This window comes from Diospyros lotus, chromosome 4 (genome assembly GCF_014633365.1).
Source record: "Diospyros lotus cultivar Yz01 chromosome 4, ASM1463336v1, whole genome shotgun sequence".
Taxonomy (NCBI): Eukaryota; Viridiplantae; Streptophyta; class Magnoliopsida; order Ericales; family Ebenaceae; genus Diospyros; species Diospyros lotus.
This window is the reverse complement of record NC_068341.1, coordinates 35,524,994-35,546,227: the sequence shown is the minus strand read 5'-3', so window position 1 is coordinate 35,546,227 and position 21,234 is coordinate 35,524,994. Positions and strand designations below refer to the sequence as shown.

The following is a 21,234-nucleotide window of genomic DNA, read 5'->3' as shown; positions in this document are numbered from 1 at the left end:
ACAAGCCGAATCACACAACCAACCCAATATCAACATTTGGAACCTATCCCCATAGGGTACAACATCATTTCACAAAGAAATGTAGGAAGGAACATGCCCTACTTGGCTAGTGAATAAAAATGCAACAAGAAATGCTCAATAAGACTCCCTCAATTCTTTAAAAAATTTGTTAACAAAAGAAGAAACACATAGCTTATTAATGGCTCTCAACCATACTCAAATCATAACCCAAGGAATTTATTTCCCGCAAATCGGAGCAAGGCGGACTACCCAAAATAGAAAAATTCTAGATTCTGAGCAGGGATGGCAAGGTTACTACGGGCTCAAAAGATACCCAAATGATCCAAAAATTATTCCAAAACAAAGATTAAGGAGTATAGTTTATGGAGCAAAAAATAGATTACAATTTGGATATCTCTACAGAAAGTTATGTTCCAAAAACTGAGACATGGTCGGATTATGAAGAAACAAAGATTTCTAGATTCAAACATGAACTCATAGGGCTACTACAAGCTACAAACTTGTCCAAATGATTCAATTCTTATACCAAAATGAATCTTATTAAGTCTAGATTACAATGCAAAAAGTGGATCTCGAATCGGATATAACCACAAAAAGTTATATCCGAAAGAGTATAACATGCGTAGACTGATGAACAAAAATGGTCGACAAATAAGGAAGCATCTGTTGACCGACAAAGGCTATTTTGCAAAAATGGTCAACCAATCAAGGCAAAATATCGACCGACAGAGGCCTGGAACTCATACGACAAAGGAGAAACCAAAATTTCAGCAAGATGCAACCAAGTTCTTGCCTAAATCAAAACTCTAACCAATAAAAGCAACATTCTTTAAGGGTTGGGTGAAACAAATCGTATTTGAAGATTTCAACAAATTTTAACATGAATCAAGATAAATCCATAGGTTGAGAAAAACAATGATGAGAGACCCACAACACCAAAAAATAAATCTCAAAGGGGAGAAAGAACCAATAACCATCAATCAAAAAAGAGATTCTTAATGTATTCAAGTGTGAAGCAACAAAATATATCTTGCATTAGAATCAAAAGAATATGAGCTTGCATATAAATGAAGAGAAGAAGAGAACTTGCACCCCAAAACTAAAGAGATATGAAGCTTGCCTCTTAAATATAAAAAGGAAGAACTTGTCTTGTTGATGGAATCCCAAAGAAGAAACAACTTGCTAGAAGCTAAAACCCCCACCTCTTGAAGCTCCAATCAAGAAGAACGATAGAAGAAAAGAAGAAGAAAAAGAAGAAGGAGCAATCGGAAGAGGGAGAGAAGGCAAGAAGAAGACAAGAGAAAGCGTGGAGGAGGAGAGGGAGAGGAGTGGCTTGCACGCCATCTCCAACTACTCCCCCATTCTCTCCCAATTTTACCCCTCCCCTTTTAGCATAATTGCCAACATATCCCCACACGAGATTTATTGACTTTTCATCCCTATTATTGACATTTCAAACTTCTTTTCCTTTTGAATTTTCAACCCTTCCACAACTCCATTCATTGACTTTTCAACCATTTTAACCTTTGATTATTCAACCCTCATGACTTACTTAGATTATTACGCACATACACATCCTTATCTCTTGATTTTTCTACACAAACCCACACATAATTTCCTCTTTTCATTGTCTTTGACTTTTCAACATATAGAGAATTTTCATATTTATTGCATTAATCAAATTATAACAAAATATATCAATATATCACAAATACTCAAAAATAATGATCAAGTAATCTAGACCTACTAATGAGTCATTATATACTGATTTTCTAAGTTAGTACCCCCTGCTTGAATGCGAGATGGATCACATTTAGGAGCCATGGGATTTATAGGTTCGAGAGAGTAAGTTGAGGCAAGCAAATTCATGAATAGATTGGCCCCATGGTGGGTGTCAAATAGTGATGGAAAGTATTGCCACATGTTACCTCAAGAGTTGAACCTTGGAGATTAGAGAGAGGCAAGGCCAGACCCCTCAGTATGACTTTGGACGTAATGAAACTCAGAAAGAGAAGTGATGAGTTTGTAGTCAATTAATTTTATTTATAAAAATTCTTTCCTTATATATATTGAACAATGAGAGATATTTGATATTAGTCTCGAAATAATTTGGATTCGAGATCTCCTTTAGTATTTGTAAGGTTAGCTGTTATCAAATGACGAAATCTCTAGTTTGAATTCAAATGAAAATAAATCTATTAAATTTGAGTTGGGTTAAAAATTAAATCTAAATTACTCTAGTGGATTTAGATACGAGTTAAAGAAAGTTAACATGTGTCATTCCCTTAGTGTCCTGAATTTAGGATAGATGACTCTCTAAATCTATTATTTACATATGACAAAAAATAATTGTCATATGTTAATTAATATATAATCATAGGTAGAAAATTAATAAAATCATAATTTCATATTAAAATAAAAACAAATAAACGGCCCCTAGATCTAGGCATTGAATCTGCCACAGCATACGGTGACAGATTTACATGTGAGCTGTCCTAAACTTTAGCCCATAATTAAAATTAATTTTTAAATGTAAAAGAATAATTTTTAATAATAAATTAGTCTAAAAAACAAAATTTTAATCCATCCCAAAATCTATGATGTACAATTTTATATCTCAAAAAAAAAAAAAAAATTTCAACCCCTCGTTATATAAATTTCTAGATTCGCCCTCGACTGCACGTACATATACATACATATAATATGTAGAAAGAACAAAGGGAAAGGGGACAAGTCATATATGGCACATAAAGACGGTTAGAATGACATTAATGAATTGGGCAACTTAGGGCGCCAAGCCAGAAGAAAGGTCGCTTTTACCTTTGCCTGCAAGGGAAGCTACCAATTCCCTCTCACATTATCTTCTTCCTTCTCCATTATATCTGTGGCCCCTTTTCTTGTCTTTTTTTTTTTTTTTCCGGTTTTCTTATATATATTTTTGGTAGATTATCATTAGAATATTACATTTTTATCTAATTATCAATTCCCTTGCATTTTCGGTTTGCTAACAAAAATTGTTCCAAGTTTTGGATAAACAGCTTTAACACTAGTGAAAGAGATGCTCAAGCTTTTGACCAAAATTTAATTGACGGTTCCGTTTGGTTTTAATTATAATTATTTGGTAAAATAGTTGAACTCACTTACGCTTAAAAAGTTTAGAGTTGATTTTAAATTATAATTATTTGATAAAAAAATTCCTAAATTCATCTAATGTACCCAAAAACTTAGAAAGTTGAGTTTGTGCTTCAAAACTCACTTAAGTTAAAGTTGATATTACCGAACACTCTCTTCACTTAATTTAATATGAAGGAAAATTACATGTGGTGCCCTAGAGGTTTTTAATATTTACAAGAACTGTTCTTGATATTAAAAAAAAATATAACAAATGCCCTTGAGATTTGTTGTTGCCTAGATAGAGGTGAGCATTTGGTCGATTCAGTAACTGAATCAATTGAAATGCTAAAAGCTTAAAACCGAACAAATCGAAATTTTGGAAAAGATGAACTGAACTAACTAAACAAATCCAAAAAATTGAACAAATCGAAAACCGAAATAATCGAAAAAAATACAAAAAATCGAACTTACCAAAATAAAAAAAATGCAAAAAAAAGAAAAAAGAAAAATAGAAAAATCAATACAAACAGAAAAAACCAATAAAATTGAAAAAAAATAAAAAAATTGAAAAGATTGAAAAAGAAAACCTGAAGATATATTTGGGGAATTAAAAAACAAAACTAGGTTGCCTGTAATGTAGTTTAAAACAACTCTAAACTAATATATCTGGGGATTCTTGATCACTTCTTGCAGTATCATTAAATATGTGGGATAACCTAAAGAGTGTATTATTACATAATATCAAAGCCAAACTAAAGTAATCAATGAAATAACTAGAGAAAGATATTGAGTTGGAGGTTTAAGCATGTGAGAATTTCTAGCAATCAGAGCAAGACCAAGGGGAATTTGTAATTCATACACGTTTAAACCCAAAAATTATGAAAAATGTGTATATATATGCATAACATGTTTAGTATTAGTGTAGAACAAGCATGCATTAGTATATGAATTGGAGCAAAGAGAAAGGGGAAGGGTTAGGGTTGGTGGCGATGATCAGTCAATCAGAATCAGAAGGCAGAGGGCTAAAGAATCATAGATAAAGGCAAAGAGAATTGGTTGAAGAAAGGTAAGGGTTCAAGGACGGGTTGGTTTGATCAATTGTGACTCATCAAAGGTGAAGGGGAAGTGAAAGCGAAAGGTGGAAAAAATGGCCAAAGGAAGGGCTAAAGGCAAAAGGAAAAGCAATGACATGACAATCGAAGGGAGTAGTCTAAGAAAAGGAAGGGCTAAAGGCGAAGGGAATAGTTCGGTTCAATGAATCGATTTTACTTTCTCTTCTATTCTTCCATTTTGTTCTTCATTTGTTCTTCTTTTCTTCTTTAGTTTGATAAAAAATGATGTTATTTATTCAATTCAGTTGGTTCAGTTATATTAGTTTTCTTCAACATGAAAATTGAATAGAACTAAAATAACTAAAGATTCCAAAATTTATAACTGAACCGAACTAACCCTTAGCACAAAACCAAACCAAATTGCTTCTCTGGTGTTTCCATGTATGGCTGATTCAATTTGTCCCCCTTTCCCTCTCAGTCTGATCCATTTTTCCTTGCTAATGTTCGCGTTTTTCCTTGTGGATTGCTTGGACGATTCGTGGGTGTCCTCTATTAATCCATTCCGATGGTCTCCCTTAGAGGTAAGTTTTCGGTCACTGCTTTTCGTCCCATATCTTCGTGATTGCTCTTTGTTCCTTGGTGGATCCTACTGTGAGCCTAACCTGTGTGGTTTGGGTAAGAGAGTTTGCGTGTTGGCTGAGAGGGTTCGGGGTCTGATTTGGGTTTTCAGTGCTTGGCTCGTGTGCTTTCGTGTGGCTTGGTGTCCCTATTCCTTGGAGTTACCTGAGTGGTGTTCTGGACATCCCAGAATTTGAGCCTTGATCGATTTCAGATCTGATTAACAGGGAGTTTTTTCTGCCTTGATTTGTTCTTGCATTTGGTTGTTTTGGTTTGATTTTGATTGAGTTCTAACCTACTGTTTTGTAGAGATTTCCACAACATGATACATTTAAGATTTCTTAGGTTGTTTGTTAGTTGATTTCTAGCTAATTTTTAACAATTCAATTTTACATCTTTGATGAATAAATATTTGTTTTACTACTTAATAAAATATTCCAACCTTTGTGTTCTCTCTATCCTCTACATATCTTTTCATATAGCTTGTTCTTGTTTCCAACAAATTGGTATCAAAGCTTTTTTCTTGAGGCACCTGTGAGATTGAGTGAGACCAAACACAACCCAAAACAGCTATCACCTATCTTAGACAACACACAAAACCCTACAAACCATTTTAAATGGATTTAGAACCTTCATTCACTATTCTTGCACCACCAGTGTTTGATGGAGTAAATTATCAAAGTTGGGTTATTTGTATGGAAGCCTATCTTGTAGCAAATGATCTTTTGGAAGCTGTTGAAAATGAATATGAGGTTTGTTCTTTGTTAGACAATCCAATAATGGCACAAATCAAGAGTCACAATGAAAAGAAGCAGAGAAAGTTAAAGGAAAAAGCAAGCCTATTTGCAGTTGTCTCCTCATCCATCTTCACCAAAATTATAACTCTGAAAACAAGCAAGGAAATTTGGGATTTCCTGAAGTAAGAATATGAAGGAAATGAAAGGGTTAAAGGTATGCAGGTGTTAAATCCGGTCCAAGAGTTTTAGATACAAAGGATGAAGGATTCAGAGATAATGAATGATTACTTTGATAGACTTCTCAGTATTGCTAATAAAGTAAGGATTTTTGGTACCATATTTGATGATTCTAGAATTGTGTAAAAAATTCTTGTTACTATTTCAGAAAGGTTTGAAGCTACAATTTCATCTTTGGAAAACACTAAAGATCTGTCAAGTATTACTTTGGTAGAATTGCTAAATGCTTTACAGGCATAAGAACAAATGAGGCTTATGAGGCAAGAAGGATTTATTGAAGGTGCTTTTCAAGTCAAATCACAAAGCAACAATGGTGGCAAGAATAAGAAAAAGAAGTAAGACTATAACAAGCCCAAAAGTTCAGGGAACAACAAGATGAACAACAACTCTCAAACTTTTCCACCATGTCCGTACTACAAGAAAACCAATCATCCACAAAACAAATGTTGGTGGAAGCTAGATGCAAGATGCCACAAGTGTGGTCAGTTGGGGCATATGGAGAGGGTATGCAAGTCTCAACAACACTTGGGAGAAGCCAAGAAAATTGAGAATCAACCTCAGGAGGAGCAGTTGTTCACAGCTTCATGCCTAGCCACCTGTGGCTCAACTGAAAGTTGGCTTATAGACAATGGTTGCACAAATCACATGGCTTATGATTAAGAGCTTTTCAGAGAAATTGACAAGAGTGTTGTCTCCAAAGTTAAAATTGGAAATTGAGATTACATTCAAGTCAAAGAAAAAGGGACAGTAGCAATCGAAGGGCACTCAGGTTTGAAATTAATTTCAAATGTCTTATATGTTCCTGAAATTAATCAAAATTTGTTGAGTATTGGTTAATTGCTTGATAAAGGCTTTAAGGTGTTGTTTGAAGACAAGTGCTGCATGATTAAAGATGCAATAGACAAAGAAGTGTTTAAGGTCAAAATGAAAAATAAAAGCGTTGCTTCATATTTTATGGGAGAAGAGCAAGCTGTTGTACTCAAAGAAGATTCCAACGTTGTTTTGTGGCATAAGAGGTTGGGGAATTTTTATCATGGTGCTCTAATGTACATGAAGAAAAATAATCTTGTGGAAGGGTTGCCTAAATTAGAAGAGGGAACTTCCTGCATGTGCTGTCTGCTAGTATGGAAAGCAAACAAGGCTTTATTTTCCAAAAAATAAAGCCTGGAGAATTACACAAAAACTGCGATTAGTACACATAAATGTGGGAGGACCTCAAAAAACATAATCTTTGAATGGTAGTAAGTATTATATTGCTTTCATTGATGATCACACAAGAATATGCTGGGTTTATTTTATGAAGTTTAAATCTAAGGTTGTTGACATTTTCTAGAAGTTCAAAGCTTGGGTGGAAACTCAAAGCGGTTGCAAGTTACAGGTGATCAGGTATGATAATGGAATTGAGTATATCTCATAAAGATTTAATAAATTCTATGAAGAAGCAGACATTTAACACTATCTGACATCATCTTACACTCCTCAACAGAATGGAGTTGTGGAGAGAAAAAACAGAACTATCATGGAAATGACATGGTGTTTTTTGCATGACAAAGGGCTGCCAAAAAAGTTTTGGCTTGAGGCTGCAAATACAACAGTTTTTTTTTACTGAACAGATTACCAACAAAAGCTATCCAGAAAAAGACTCCATTTGAGGCATGGTATGGATACAAACCAAAGATGTTTAACCTAAAAACATTTGATTGCTTGTGTTTCTCTTACATTCCACAGGTTAAGAGAGACAAGTTGGACAAGAAAATAGAACCTGGGATCTTTGTAGGCTATAACTTAGTTTCAAAGGCTTGTAGGATCTACTTGCCACAAAGCAACAAACTGATCATCAGCAAAGATGTCAATTTTTTTGAGTCAGACAGTTGGAGTTGGAACAATGAGAAGAAGATTGAAATTCAGGAGGAGAATGATGATATTGATGATTCACCAATCAGAGGAACCAGATCTCTCTCAGATATTTATCAAAGATGCAATTTTGCTATGATGGAGCCTATTGGATATGAAGAAGCTACAGCAGATCAGAAATGGGTGGTTGCAATGAAAGATAAGCTTAAGATGATTGAAAAGAATCAGACATGGCAGCTGGTGGACAGACCTGAACATAAGAAAGTTATTGGAGTAAAGTGGGTTTACAGAACCAAGTTCAATCTGAATGGTTCTGTAAACAAGCATAAGGCCAGACTCGTTGTCAAAAGATATGAACAAATGTTTGGAGTGGATTACTTAGAAACATTTGCCCATGTTGCTATGTAACGACCCAAATCTAATTATACAGTGTTTATTATGATATGAGGTTGAATTAGTCAGCCTAAATGTGTAGTGGGTAGTTTTTCGTAATCATTTTCTAAGTATTTGGATGTCAAGGTGTGGTGTATGTGTATATATTTAAAAATATATTGAAAGATCCGAATGGGGCATGAGGCTATTCGGATAGGCAAAGATGCATCCAGATAGGGTGGCGAGATATATCCAAATGAGGGTGATTTATATTCGGATAGATAGTCATGGTTATCCGGATATGGTGTGGAGTATTCGCATGACTTCTTTGAGTTATGTGAGTGATATCTGGATGGTTAGAGGCATATCCGAATGTCTCTTTGAGTTTTTGTGAGTAACATCTGGACATGAGACTGCAGCATCCGAATACGAATTGGTGATATTTGGATATGAGCTTTTGCATTCAGATGGCCATTGTTGAGCCAAGTTGTTCCAATCAACCTAATGTGTTTTTTGATATTTAACAAAACATAATTTTAGTAAAACTATTTTTGGTATATTTGAATCCCCTAATGAAATTTTGATATGTCTTATGTTGGAAAGTATAATTTAAGTATTATAGTATTTTGTGTATCAAAGTGAACCAAGAAATGGTATTTATTTTAAGTGAAATATTAGCACATTGTAAGGGGACATATAAGAAAATATTTTCATTTTAGAAAACTATCTCCCGGTATTTTGATAGCTAATATTCATTAATGTTAAAATAATTTTTAATGAATTTTTCAAGAAATAGAAGGTATATATTTTGAAGGTGGTATAATCGTCAAATCTTGAATTTGTTCTAAATCCAAAAACCTATTTTTTTTTATTGTTATGGATTTTAATTTTTTAGATATTTTTATTGAATCCAAATGGGGGGTACTTTCTTATTTACATATATGTATTAAAGTAAATGGAAGGTAAAATATAAATTAAGGAAAATGTAAATATGTTGTAATGTATTGCTATACTCGTGCTATGGATTCTATCATCAAAGCAAATATAATTTTTCTGAAAATCTAGACTAAGAGTCTACTCCCAGTAAGGGGTAGTTGACTGTGTGTTATGAAGAGTCGAGATAGCTAAGAGCAGGTTTTGGTCAACTGACTATAGGCCAATGAGAGTTGACTGTCAGTTTCGAGAGTTGACTATGGGTGTCACGGAGTTGACTGTCGTTTAGAACAATCAACTGCTAGACTCCAACAGTTAAATTTTTCTAGTCGTTCTAGGTCATTTGGAAGCTCCATTATAAATATCAAGAAAGGATTTTTGGAGAAGGAAAATGCACTATCAAGATCCACCATTCTAAAGCACACACAAGCACTTAAGAAAAACAATCTAAGGCTCAAGATTAAAGATTACATCATTTGGAGCCCAAGGCAAAGAAGAAGAAGTTTTCTTCTTGTTTGTAACTCTTGTATTATTTATATTTGCCTTGTAGTTTCATTGTGTTTAATTCTATATTAGTCCATGGTTGTTTGGACATAGGATTTATTTCTACTATTTGTGAATTGTGAGTGGCATCCTAGAGCCTGTTGTAATCTAGGTGTGCTGTAATAGTTTTTGGGGTGAGCTAAGGGAAAACCTTGGTGTTGTGTAAAAGTTTCCTGAGTGAACTTGTTGGAAAATGTAGGTGTGGTTTTTAGTGGAACCTCAAGTGCCGGGTTGACCTTGAGAGAGTGGAGTAGGTGTTGGAGACACCGAACCACTATCTATTCTTGTGTTGATTATTGTTGTTTGTGTATTTATATTACTATCACCCTCAAATAACATATATATTTATAACAAGTATTTTCTTTGTATAAGAAAAGCTCAAGAGTTTTTAAAAGGAAATAATTCTGTTGACAAATTTTTAATAACTAAATTCACCCCCCTCTTGAGTGGCCATTGTGTGTCAAGGGACCAACAACCATGTTTTAGCAATGTGGTTTTCACCTTATTGCTCAATTTTGGCCTCGATTCAGTTTGAATCTCAAAAGAACTTAAAACATAAAAGTTGTAGATCTTTCTCTTGTTGTTCCATAGCATCTTGAATCACCTTAATCGGAGCTTGGACGAGAGAGTTATGCCCAGAATACTTAGGTGTGTCGAATCTTTCCAAAACCTCCATTTTTTTCATTAATGCCTCTCATATTCGAATGGTCCCTTCCTATATCCAAATACTACTCACATAAGCTTTTCCCAAGCTTGTCTCTTACATCTGGATGACCCTTTTTATATCCGGATGGCTTTCACAATCATCAAGCCATTATATCCAGATGTTTTCTCATTGTATCCGGATACCCTCCATTTTCAGCAACACCCAGACCATTTTTCTCGATCCAAAAGCTGCTTTTTAGGGAATATGTCGGGAGCTTTGTTCTTTATTCTTACCATAATGTTTTCCTCCACTTCTCCTTGTTCCTCATATATACATATAGATCAAGGTGGAGTCGGGAGACGGAGTTGTTTTTAGGGAAAGAGAGTGAGTGGCCGACGCAGTGAAGAGAATAATAAGAAGAAGAAACAGTTGGAGCCATGCTTCTGGAAGTGTGATTTAGGCAAGCTCCTTATCCCTCTTTGCAAGTCATTTCTCTTTCCTTCTCCTCGACGCAAGCTTTTCCTCCCTTTATAGTTATCCTTCTCAACTCTTAGTGAACCTGGAGCATGTACTGATGGTATTCGATTTTGAGCTTTCTAGTTGTATCAGTGATATAGCAGTACATGCATGGCTTGTAAGTAATCGGCCAAGCCTATAGTGGGTGTTGGAGAGTGTTATCTTTGTCTAATGTTATAGGAAAAAGGCACAAGCTTGGTTTATTTCCTCACCGGTTTGGTATTTCCATGTTGTAATGTTAAATTACTCAATGTGGTTGTGGAGTTTTATGATAGTGATGGTTTAATAAGGATGTCCTCACCAGAAGTTACAAGTAATTTTAATTGAGGATTATAGGCCTATTATTTTTTAGTTTTTCTATAAAGACTAGATCCTCGATGGTGAGTCTTTTATTGTGAGCTTTGGAAGGGCTCGGTTCTCCCTTCTGGTTGTTCTTGGAATGAAGCTAGGTTATTTTGATTAGGTAGGTTCTCGTTAGAAGTTGTTGTGCCAAGAGTAATTGCATGCGTTTTATTTTATTTATTTTATTATTATTCTATCACTTCAAATGCATGCAAAGGCTTGGGATTATACATTTGGGGGTTTTCATGTGAGTGTGTGCTTGGTCATGAGCATGATAGTGATTTATTTATTTTTTTATGTTGGAGACAAGAATTGCATTCGGCATGTGACTACCTATATGGGCGAGGCTTGGTAGGATACTTAGCTTATGGGGGCTTCGTATCTCGTCCGATTTACTACGCCACCCTTTATATGCTGCATTGCATAATCTTGGCGCTAGTTTTGAGATACAGTTGTACGGTGTCGGGTTTTCTGAACTGAGTTTATATATTAGGGATGCTTTGGCGTGCCCCAGCTTATATTATGGATGTTTATGCGTGCCCCAGTGGGTGTTAGTTGCTCCTACTTGAGCGAGTGTCGACTCGAGTTACAGGTACATAGTTTGCCTTCAGGGCAACAATAGGTTTGTGATATGGACTTGGGTGCCAAAGCATTTTTATTTGGGCCCCAAGATCTAGTATGTGCATATTTTTGTTATACAGATGGTTTCTGTTATATCGTATATGATTGGTTGGCATGACATGCTTTGCATGAGTTTTGCACTAGGGTGTGGGTTATTCTTTAGCTCCTTATTCTTGCCAGCCTTTCCTTCTTATATGCTTGTTGAGTCTTGTGACTCACTCTTGCTTTTCTTCATTCCAGGTAAGGGCAAGGCCAAAGTGAGGGTGAGTCCAGTGGTGCCGAACCTACCTGAGTAAACAGTGTACAGGCAGTCCATGTTAACCTTAACATGTGGTAGTGTTGTGTGACAAGGTTGTTGTGTCTTTTGAGTTGTGTGTGAGTTAGCTTGTATATATGTAAACCCTGTAGCCCTGTGGGCCAGTTTTGTTTTGAAATGCATGCCGAGGTTGTGGTTTTTGCTTCCGTTACCAGATTTATTATCAAGTATATGTGAATCCAAGTGGGCATGCATGGCAATTCTACCTCCCTTTTTGTTTCTTCTTTCTCCCATCTGGGCCACCAGCTAGGATTCTTCTATTTGGTTGGAGGATCTAGGTGGGGGGGGGGGGGGGGAGGGGTCGCACATGCTAGATTGGATACCATAAGAATGTTGCTGGCCTTTGCTGCTCAAAGAGGAAGGATTATACACCAAATGGATGTCAAGTCAATTTTTCTGAATGGATACTTGGAGTAAAAGATTTTTGTTGAACAACCTAAAGGATTTTTTGTTCAAGGACAGGAGGAAAAGGTTTATTAGCTGAAAAAGGCCCTCTATGGTTTAAAACAGGCACCAAGGGCCTAGTATAGCAAAATTGATGCATACTTGGTGAACTTAGGCTTTGAAAAGTGTTTGTGAATTTAGTCTATATGTAAGGAAAGCTGATGATGAATTACTTGTGGTGTCTTTATATGTTGATGATCTGTTTGTTAAAGGAAGCAATGAGGAGTTAATTAGCTGGTTTAAAGAAAGTATGAAAGACATGTTCGAGATGACATACCTTGGGAAGATGTCATTCTTCCTTGGTATGCAAGTGCAGCAAAAACAACATGAAATTTTTGTGCACCAGTAGAAATATGCAAAGGAAATTCTAAAAAAGTTCAACATGGAAGAATGCAAGCCAACTACTACTCTAATGAATCAAAAGGAAAAATTATGTAAAGAAGATGGAGTTGAAAAGGTAAATGTTGTACAGAAGCCTAATAGGCTGCCTGATGTACCTAATAACAACCAGGCCAGATATCATGCAAGTTGTAAGCCTTTTGTCAAGGTACATGCACTGTGCTAGCAAAATTCATTTATAAGTAGCAAAAAGAATTGTTAGATACGCCAAAGGCATAGTTGATTATGGCTTAAAATTGAGTCAAGTCAAGGATTTCAATCTTGATGGTTATTCTGATAGTAATTGAGCTAGATGTGTTGATGATATAAGGAGCACTTCAGTCTATTGTTTTAGTTTTGGTTTGAGCATTTTTTCATGGTGTTCTAAGAAACAAGAAATTATAGCGCAGTCCATAGCTGAGGCAGAATATGTAGCAACCATGACTGCAGCAAATCAAGCTCTTTGAATCAAGAAACTTATAGCTGATTTGTAGATGAAAGATGAACAAGGCACAAAGATTTTTGTGAATAACCAAGATGCAATTTCAATTGCTAATAACCTAGTGTTCCACGGCAAGACAAAGCATTTGAAGGTTAAACTCTATTTTCTGAGAGAAGTGCAATAAGACAGAGAAGTGTAATTGGTTTATTGTAAAACTGAAGACTAAAATGCTAATATATTTACAAAAGCACTGCCTAAAGCTATTTTGAAAATTTGAGCCTGAAGTTGGGAGTATGCAGCTCCAAAATCAAGGAAAAGTGTTGAAAATGTGACTTAATGTGGTTTATTAGCTGTTAATGTGGTTTGAAACAGTCAAAATAGCTGTTAAAGTTAGTTTTATCCATAACTAATAAATTAGCAACTACTTGATACACTTCAAATTTCTTAGGTTGTTTATTAGCTGATTTCTAGCTAATTTTCATCAATTCAATTTTACATCTTTGATGTATAAATATGTGCTTTTACTGCTCAATAAAATATTCCAGCCTTTGTGTTCTCTCTATCCTCTACATATCTTTTCATATAGCTTATTCTCATTTCCAACAATATCTCAAGATTATCTCTTTTGAATTTCCATGTGAAGACATCAGAGATAAGTTTGACATTTTTTTATAGTTTCATGACTTGGATAGTCTTTTGATGACCATGTTTGAGGGCTTTGAGAGGGGCTCCTAGAAGGGTCTCTCCTTACTAAGAAAGGCTTCGAAGAAAAGCTCCTAGAAGGTCTTCTAATGGTATTAGGAAAAGCTTTTGAAGAGGGTCACTTGGGCTTTCAAGGGATTTCATCAAGGTGAGCTGGATGAGATCTTCAAAGGAACTATACTTAAAAAAGACCCCTAGAGGGTCACTTGGGGAGACCCTCGGAAGGTCTCTTAAAGATTGCATTCTTGGGAAGACTTCTCGATAACCATTTGGGTTTCTTTTTTCTTTTTTTTTTCTTTTTTTTTTTTTTGGGGGGGGGGGGGGGGTGGGGGCTTCCTCTCTTAGGCTTTCTTTCTTGGGGTTGGGCCTATTTTCTTGGATACAACTATTAGGATTCCCATATGGATGTGTGTGTATTTTAAAAATTTTCATTACATGAAAACACAGTGGAATTCAACACAAACCATATGAAACTTGGATGTTTAAGTAATACATTGTTAAATCACATGCAACAAATTGAATGCATACCTAATAAGGAGATACAAGAAGCTTTAGAAACAATTTCTACAGCAAGACCACTTTTTCCTCAAGCTATTGAGTGCCTAGTCCATCCATACCAAGCAAGCCTTCCAAAATCAACTCGAAGCTTCCTTTTAGTGCTAGCCCAAAAGCCTCAAGTTGCTAGCACTCGTTTTCTCTCCTTTGGTCTATAATCTGTGCTCAACTCTTGAGAAAATTTGTAGCAATAGGATAGTTGGAAAAAGAAAGAATAAAATGAAGAAGAAGCTAACATCTTTAGCAAAGGTAGCAGAGAATGTCAAACCCATGCATAATTTGCACTTGCCTTTAAGTCTTTTCCTCTAATCTCTTCTTTAGGAGGTCCAATGGGTGAGCAACAACTCCCCTCAAGCATGCTTCAGAGGATGCCACATGGAAGCCACTAATTAGGGAAAACTAGTTTCTCCTGAAACTTCCATACACAATATAACGAACATAACTAGTTAACAGTTTTTGTTTAGCGATAAACCATTTTCCCAACTTTTGGGGAACCTATCAACCGATTGTAGAAAGTAGTTAATAGTTTTGTCTACATGCTGTATGGTCTTTCATAGAGTTACACATGATTTGTTTTAATGAATCCTATCATTAACTGTTAATGACTTGTACAAAACCTACCATTAATTATTAATGGCATTCTAGGTTGTATGGAAATGGATACGAGAAATGTTTTCGATACAAAATAGAAACGAGGAAATGATATTTTTTCAAAAAAGTAGGTAACAGAAACACTGGGTAAAGTGTAAATTAAAAAAATATAGTGGTTTTTTTGCAAATATAATTTTATAAATATATTATTTTATGATTAAATAATATATGTATATATTAGATATATATTTTATAAATATTGTGGTGCCCCAATAATCGGAAGCAAGTGAAACATGAAGTGAATCAGCCTAAGCTTCGGAAGTAGGGTTCAGAAGCAAGGTCGAAAGCAGGCTTCGGAAGCAAGGTTCGGAAGCAGGCTTCGGAAGCAAGCTTCGGGAGCGATCTTCGGTAGGTGACATTTTGGTTCGTAAAAGTAACAACTGCAAGTTCGGAAGAGGTCTTCGGAAGCCATCTTCCGAACTATCATGTACGGTCAATTATTGACCTCTATATAAGGCCAACCTTATCAGTCCAAAAGGATAATTTTTTCTTTTTCTCGAACACTGGTATTTTCTCTAACTTCTCATCTTCCGAAGATCTTAGTTTCCTCACCTTACTTAAGTGCCCCTTCCGTACTGACTTAAGCTTCGGAGGGTCTTCGTGGGAAAAGTCCCACAAGCCTTCTAACTATTCTCTTACAGAAGATTACCTTCGGAAGATCACATTCAGAAGATTACTCTAGTAACCATCTTTGGTGGCGAATTTTCGGAAGACAGTAAAAAGCATAAGACCTTCGGAAGTCCTAATCGTGCTCTTCGGAAGCTCTCACTCGACACAGCTCGGAAGGACCGTCCTACTCTTCGGAAGACATCTCCGGTCTTCGAAAGGAGTAGCTTTGGAAGAAGTGGCTTCGGAAGCAGCAGCAAAATCGTTACTTGTTCCAATCTCGGGGTCAACGGCATTTCCGCACGCTCCACCCATAAAAGTTTTTAATTGTTGTATTTTGGCAACAACAATTTGGAGCCGTCTGTGGGAAACGAAACAAAAAGCACATTTACAAGATGCCGAGAGGAACAAAGTCAACTGGTTTAGCAAATCCGCCTAATGCAACCCGAAGGAACACTCGCTCCCGAACAGGAGACCCTAGCCATGTGCTACCTGCTATACGGGGACTTTTGGAAGAACACTTAGACAATGAGACACGCTCGAGTAACATTCCAGGAACGTTGGAAGGTCGCCAAACTATTGATTGGGTGTTATGGAGCATTCAGAGCAAGGGGAGGTGCATGCTGTTGGTATAGGAGGACAGGTGGGGAGGCAAGGGAGACAAAACCCACCTATGATGCAGGCTAATCAAGAGCAGCACTCCCTGGGACAATCCTCAGTTCCAAGGAGGAACCCTGCGGTAACTTTGGTACCTCTAGAGCCTTCAAGGGTAGCACCACCCACGGTTCTACTGTCGGATTATGAACAACTACAGAAGAATTTTGAAGAGCTGAAGAACCAAAATAATGAACTCAGAACAAGTAATGAAGAGAGTATGAGAAAATTACAGGGGATCACTCTCCTGTTACATGAGTTGATGCCAGACATTCACATTCCCCAAGCAGGACAAACAGGCGTAGAAGGATATTGGAGATCCTTAGACAACCCCCCGAGGGCACCTCACCAAGGATAAGAATCGGGACCCCCAGGTGTAATGATCAAGTTCCGTCAATAAAGAATCTAGGGAGAATCCGTGATAGGAGGCCAAGGAAAGCTCCCATGTATGAAGAAACGGCAGAAAGCACCCACTCAAGGGCCCTTTGTGTTCCGTCCCCTGGCAGGAATGAAGCGGAGAAGGAAACACTTAAGGCGTCTAACGTCAAGCGCCTTATAGAAGAAGTATTAGAACAGAAGCAAATCGGGACGACGCCAATAGAAGCACTCGTGAAAGGATTTCTATTATTCGAAGAACTTCAAAGACAGCCAGTACAATCAAGGTTCAGGCTACCACAGCTCCCGATGTATTTGGGGAATGAAGACCCCGAGAGGCATTTGCAACACTTCGTCGCGATGGCTGTGCTACATGGGTGGAACGAGGTCACTAGATGCAAGGCTTTCCCTCTCTCACTGGCAGGGCAGGCTCAACAGTGGTTCACTGAGCTACCCGCCGGGCATATCCGATCGTTTGAACAGTTGAAGAAAGAATTTTTGGAGGCATTCTCTACTTACGTTCCGAAGAAAAAAAGTGCCATGTACTTGATGAGCTTGCAACAGAGGCCAAACGAGTCACTAAAACAGTACATTGAAAGGTTTAGGGCTGCAACACAAGAAGTAAGAGACCTCCCAGTAAGCCTTGCCGCATCCGCCTTGCTTAATGGAACCACCTACGCCCCGCTCAGAAGATCCCTAGCCAAAATCGAACTGAGCTCAATGACTGAGTTGTTTGCCCGAGCCGAGCAGTTTATTGTCCAAATGGAAATTTTGGAAGCATGGGAAGGTAAAAGAAGAGGAAGGTCGAGCGATGTTGGGTTAGACAGATTAGTGAAGATACAGAGAAGAGAAGAGCCTCCCAAGATGCCATTCCGGAGCTTCACACCCCTTACTGATCCAAGGGCCTCCGTCCTTTCCTCCATTGCTCATACCGGGCTCATCAATTTTTCATCGCACACCAACCAGCCAATGGGTAGGAACATGGACTCCTTCTACAAATTTCACGAGTCCCCAGGGCATACCACAGAACAGTGCCGAGAACTACGAAATCAAATTGAGCAGCTAATCAGAGAAGGGAAGTTAGATCGATTCATACTGGATAAACCAAAGAACCAGCAAGGCAGGAGGGAAGAATCCAGAAGAAACAATCAGGGAAGATCCACACGTCTAAGGGGTGACGCCCCAAATAGAAGAGAAAACCAACCACCCCAACAAAGAGAAGGGGAAAGAAACAACCCGAGGAAGGAGGAAGAAAGACCTAGTGTAGAAGATGGAAATGAACCCGTTATGGAGAGGATACATGTAATTTCGGGAGGAGAGAACTTGGCAGGAGACTCCTCTTCCTCCAGAAAGGCATATGTGCGCCAGGCGTTACACGTTAATTCGGTAGAGAAGATCCAAGAAGATGAGGACCCCCTCATTTTTGCACCGGAAGACCAGGGAAGTGTGTCGCTCCCCCACGATGATCCTTTGGTTATCTGTGCTATCATTGCCAAGCACCCGATTGAAAGAATACTGGTAGATAACGGAAGCTCCGTGAACCTCTTGTATTGGAATTGCTTTGAGAAGATGCACGTCGCCCATGATCGACTAAAAACAGTCGCTTCCCCCTGTATAGCTTTACAGGAGAGGCAGTACCGGTGGTCGGATCGATTCAATTGCCCGTTATGCTCGGAGACCACCCCCAAGTGATCACCCGATAGGTGAATTTTATGGTGGTCAGGACTTTCTCCTCAGCCTACAATGTCATATTGGGACGCTTCCTTATCAACGCTATGAGAGCTGCCATCTCTCCAGGGTATTTGTTGATGAAATTCCCCACTCCTCATGGGGTCGGACAAGTAAGGGGTAATCAGAAACAAGCCAGGGTATGTTATGTGAGCTCCACGCGGGGTGCAACGAAAAAAGGAAAAGCGTTGACTGAAGAGACCTTGTTGATTGGCGAGCAAACTCTCGAGGCCAACAAACCTCAGCCGGTAGAGTCGCTTGAAGCAATCCCTCTAAATCCTGGCGATGAAGGCCGGCAAGTACGCGTGGGAAGTCAACTAGCGAGTCAAGAGAAAGTAGAAATTATCAAATGTTTGCGCTCTTATGCAGACATATTCGCCTGGACGCCACCCGACATGCCTGGGATTAGCCCAGACATTATGACCCATTGCCTGAATGTGCAATCAGAAGTTCGGTCAGTCAAGCAGAAGAAAAGACACGTCGCCCCAAAAAGACTGAGACATATGGAGGAAGAAGTGGACAAGCTCTTGGAAGCAGGATTTACCAGGGAGGTTCAATACCCCGAATGGCTGGCAAATGTTGTAATGGTACCAAAGGCCAACGGAAAATGGCCGATGTGCATTGACTTTACCAATTTGAACAAGGCCTGCCCTAAAGATTCCTACCCGCTCCCCCTGAATAGACAGGCTGGTTGACGACACCTTCGGGTATGATGTATTGAGCTTCTTGGATGCGTTCTTAGGTTACCACCAGATCAGCATGTACCCGCCTGATGCGGAGAAAATGACTTTTATAACAGAAAAAGGGACGTACTGTTACCAGGTAATGCCCTTCGGCTTAAAGAATGCAGGGGTCATATATCAAAGGATGGTCAACAAAATGTTGAAAGAATTATTAGGGGGGTGATGGAGGCATACGTGGACGACATGATAGTGAAGAGCAGGCAAGGTGAGTCTCATTCCAGTCAACTTGAGAAAGTCTTCGCGATATTTAGAAAAAATAACATGCGCCTGAACCCGGATAAATGTACGTTCGGAGTAAAGTCGGGAAAATTTCTTGGATATATGATCACTCATAGAGGGATAGAGGCCAACCCTGAAAAAGTGCAAGTGGTAATTGACATGCAGTCCCCATCATCTGTAAAAGAAGTTCAGAGATTGAACGATCGATTGACGGCCTTGGGCAGATTCCTCTCCAAGCAAGTTGAGCACAGCCTCCCTTTCTGCAAAGCTTTAAAGAGAGGCAAGAGCTTTCAGTGGACTCCTGAGTGCGAAAAAGCTTTCCAAGAGTTAAAAGCATATCTAAAGGAGATTCCTCTATTGACACGGCCGGAAGTCGGAGAAAAATTATGCCTATACCTTGGGATCAGCCATCAGGCGGTAAGTGCGGTTCTTGTTAGACAACTCGGCTAGATTGACAGCCCGGTATATTACGTAAGCAAAGTGTTACAGGGGGCTGAGACGCGGTATCCCCACGCTAAAAGGGTGGCTTTAGCCTTGATAATGGCAGCAAGAATACTGAGACCCTACTTTCAAGCCCACGCTGTAACAGTATTGACAGATCAATCGTTAAGATAGATTCTACAAAGGCCAGAGTGTTCAGGAAGACTGACTAAGTGGGCAGTTGAGCTCAGCGAATACGATATCAGCTTCGAGCCTAGGAAGGCAATAAAAGGGCAAGCGTTGGCGAACTTCATAGTGGAGTGCACTCACTCACATGCGGCAGAAAAAGCTTGCCCAGAAGCATGGATGTTGTTTGTGGACGGGGCATCTAACGCCAAAGGAAGTGGGACGGGGGTTGTATTAATCTCCCCCGAAAAAGAGATGTTGGAGTACTCCCTACACTTCATCTTCCCTAGCTCGAACAATACAACGGAATATGAAGCATTGTTAGCTGGAATGAAGTTGGCAGAAAAATTGGAGGCGAAAAACTTGACGGCCCATAGCGACTCGCAATTAGTGGTACAACAGTTCCAAGGCACTTTTGAAGTAAAGGAACCACTATTGGCCCGTTATTTACAGAAGGTGAAGGAGCTCGCTCCTAGATTCGAACGCTTTGAACTCATACAGATCAATAGGTCTCTTAACCAGCACGCTGACGCACTGTCCAAACTGGCCTCCGCTCGAGACACCTCCGGACAATTGATTCACATGGAGGTCCTACAACGACCGAGTGTGGAAACAAGTGAAGAGGGTGTTCATTGCGTTGATATAGTTGACGATTGGAGAACGCCGATACTGAAATATCTGCTTAATCAGGAGCTTCCAGTGGCGCCCTCGGAGGCAAGAAGGCTGAAGACCAAGGCAGCCCGCTTTACAATCATCGGCCAAGAGCTGTATAAGAGAGGGTATTCAGTACCGTTACTCAAGTGCTTGGGGACATGGGAGGCAGATCAGGCCCTGGAAGAAGTTCACGAGGGAGACTGCGGTGAGCATCTCGGTGCCAGAGCGTTGGCTGGGAAAGTCCTACGAGCAGGTTTCTTTTAGCCCACCCTAAAACAAGACGCAGCCCGGAAAGTGCGGACATGTGATGAATGCCAAAAGCACGGCCCTCTGACAGTACGACCCCCGTCATCTATCCAGTCGATATTTCAACCGTTGTCGTTTGCACAATGGGGGCTAGACATCTTGGGCCCGTTTCCTATGGCGTCAGCATAAAGGAAATTCTTGTTGGTGGCCACGGATTACTTCACAAAGTGGGTTGAAGCTGAATCGTTAGCAACAATAACTGAGAAAAAGGTAGAGGGGATGATATGGAAAGACATAATTTGCCGCTTC

At 38.7% G+C, this 21,234-nt stretch overlaps 2 protein-coding genes across 2 annotated transcripts; both read left to right on the top strand.

The window, feature by feature from the left end:
• Positions 1–16,798: 16,798 nt before the first annotated feature.
• On the top strand, positions 16,799–18,421 carry LOC127799806 (uncharacterized). The gene has a single exon (XM_052334025.1). It carries the CDS (start codon positions 16,799–16,801, stop codon positions 18,419–18,421), a length of 1,623 nt encoding a protein of 540 aa, XP_052189985.1.
• An 83-nt stretch (positions 18,422–18,504) lies between these two features.
• On the top strand, positions 18,505–20,943 carry LOC127799805 (uncharacterized). The gene is made up of 3 exons (XM_052334024.1): positions 18,505–19,147; positions 19,280–19,836; positions 20,035–20,943. Exons 1-3 carry the CDS (start codon positions 18,505–18,507, stop codon positions 20,941–20,943), a joined length of 2,109 nt encoding a protein of 702 aa, XP_052189984.1.
• The last annotated feature ends 291 nt before the right edge of the window (positions 20,944–21,234 follow it).

Bases quoted from the DNA above. Each gene is read 5' to 3' on its own strand.
- LOC127799806 (XM_052334025.1), top strand. From the start codon at position 16,799: ATGTATGAAGAAACGGCAGAAAGCACCCACTCAAGGGCCCTTTGTGTT.
- LOC127799805 (XM_052334024.1), top strand. From the start codon at position 18,505: ATGAGAGCTGCCATCTCTCCAGGGTATTTGTTGATGAAATTCCCCACT. The intron at 19,148-19,279 runs GTTGACGACACC...TACTGTTACCAG, and splicing joins CCCCCTGAATAGACAGGCTG to GTAATGCCCTTCGGCTTAAA. The intron at 19,837-20,034 runs GTAAGTGCGGTT...TCGTTAAGATAG, and splicing joins TTGGGATCAGCCATCAGGCG to ATTCTACAAAGGCCAGAGTG.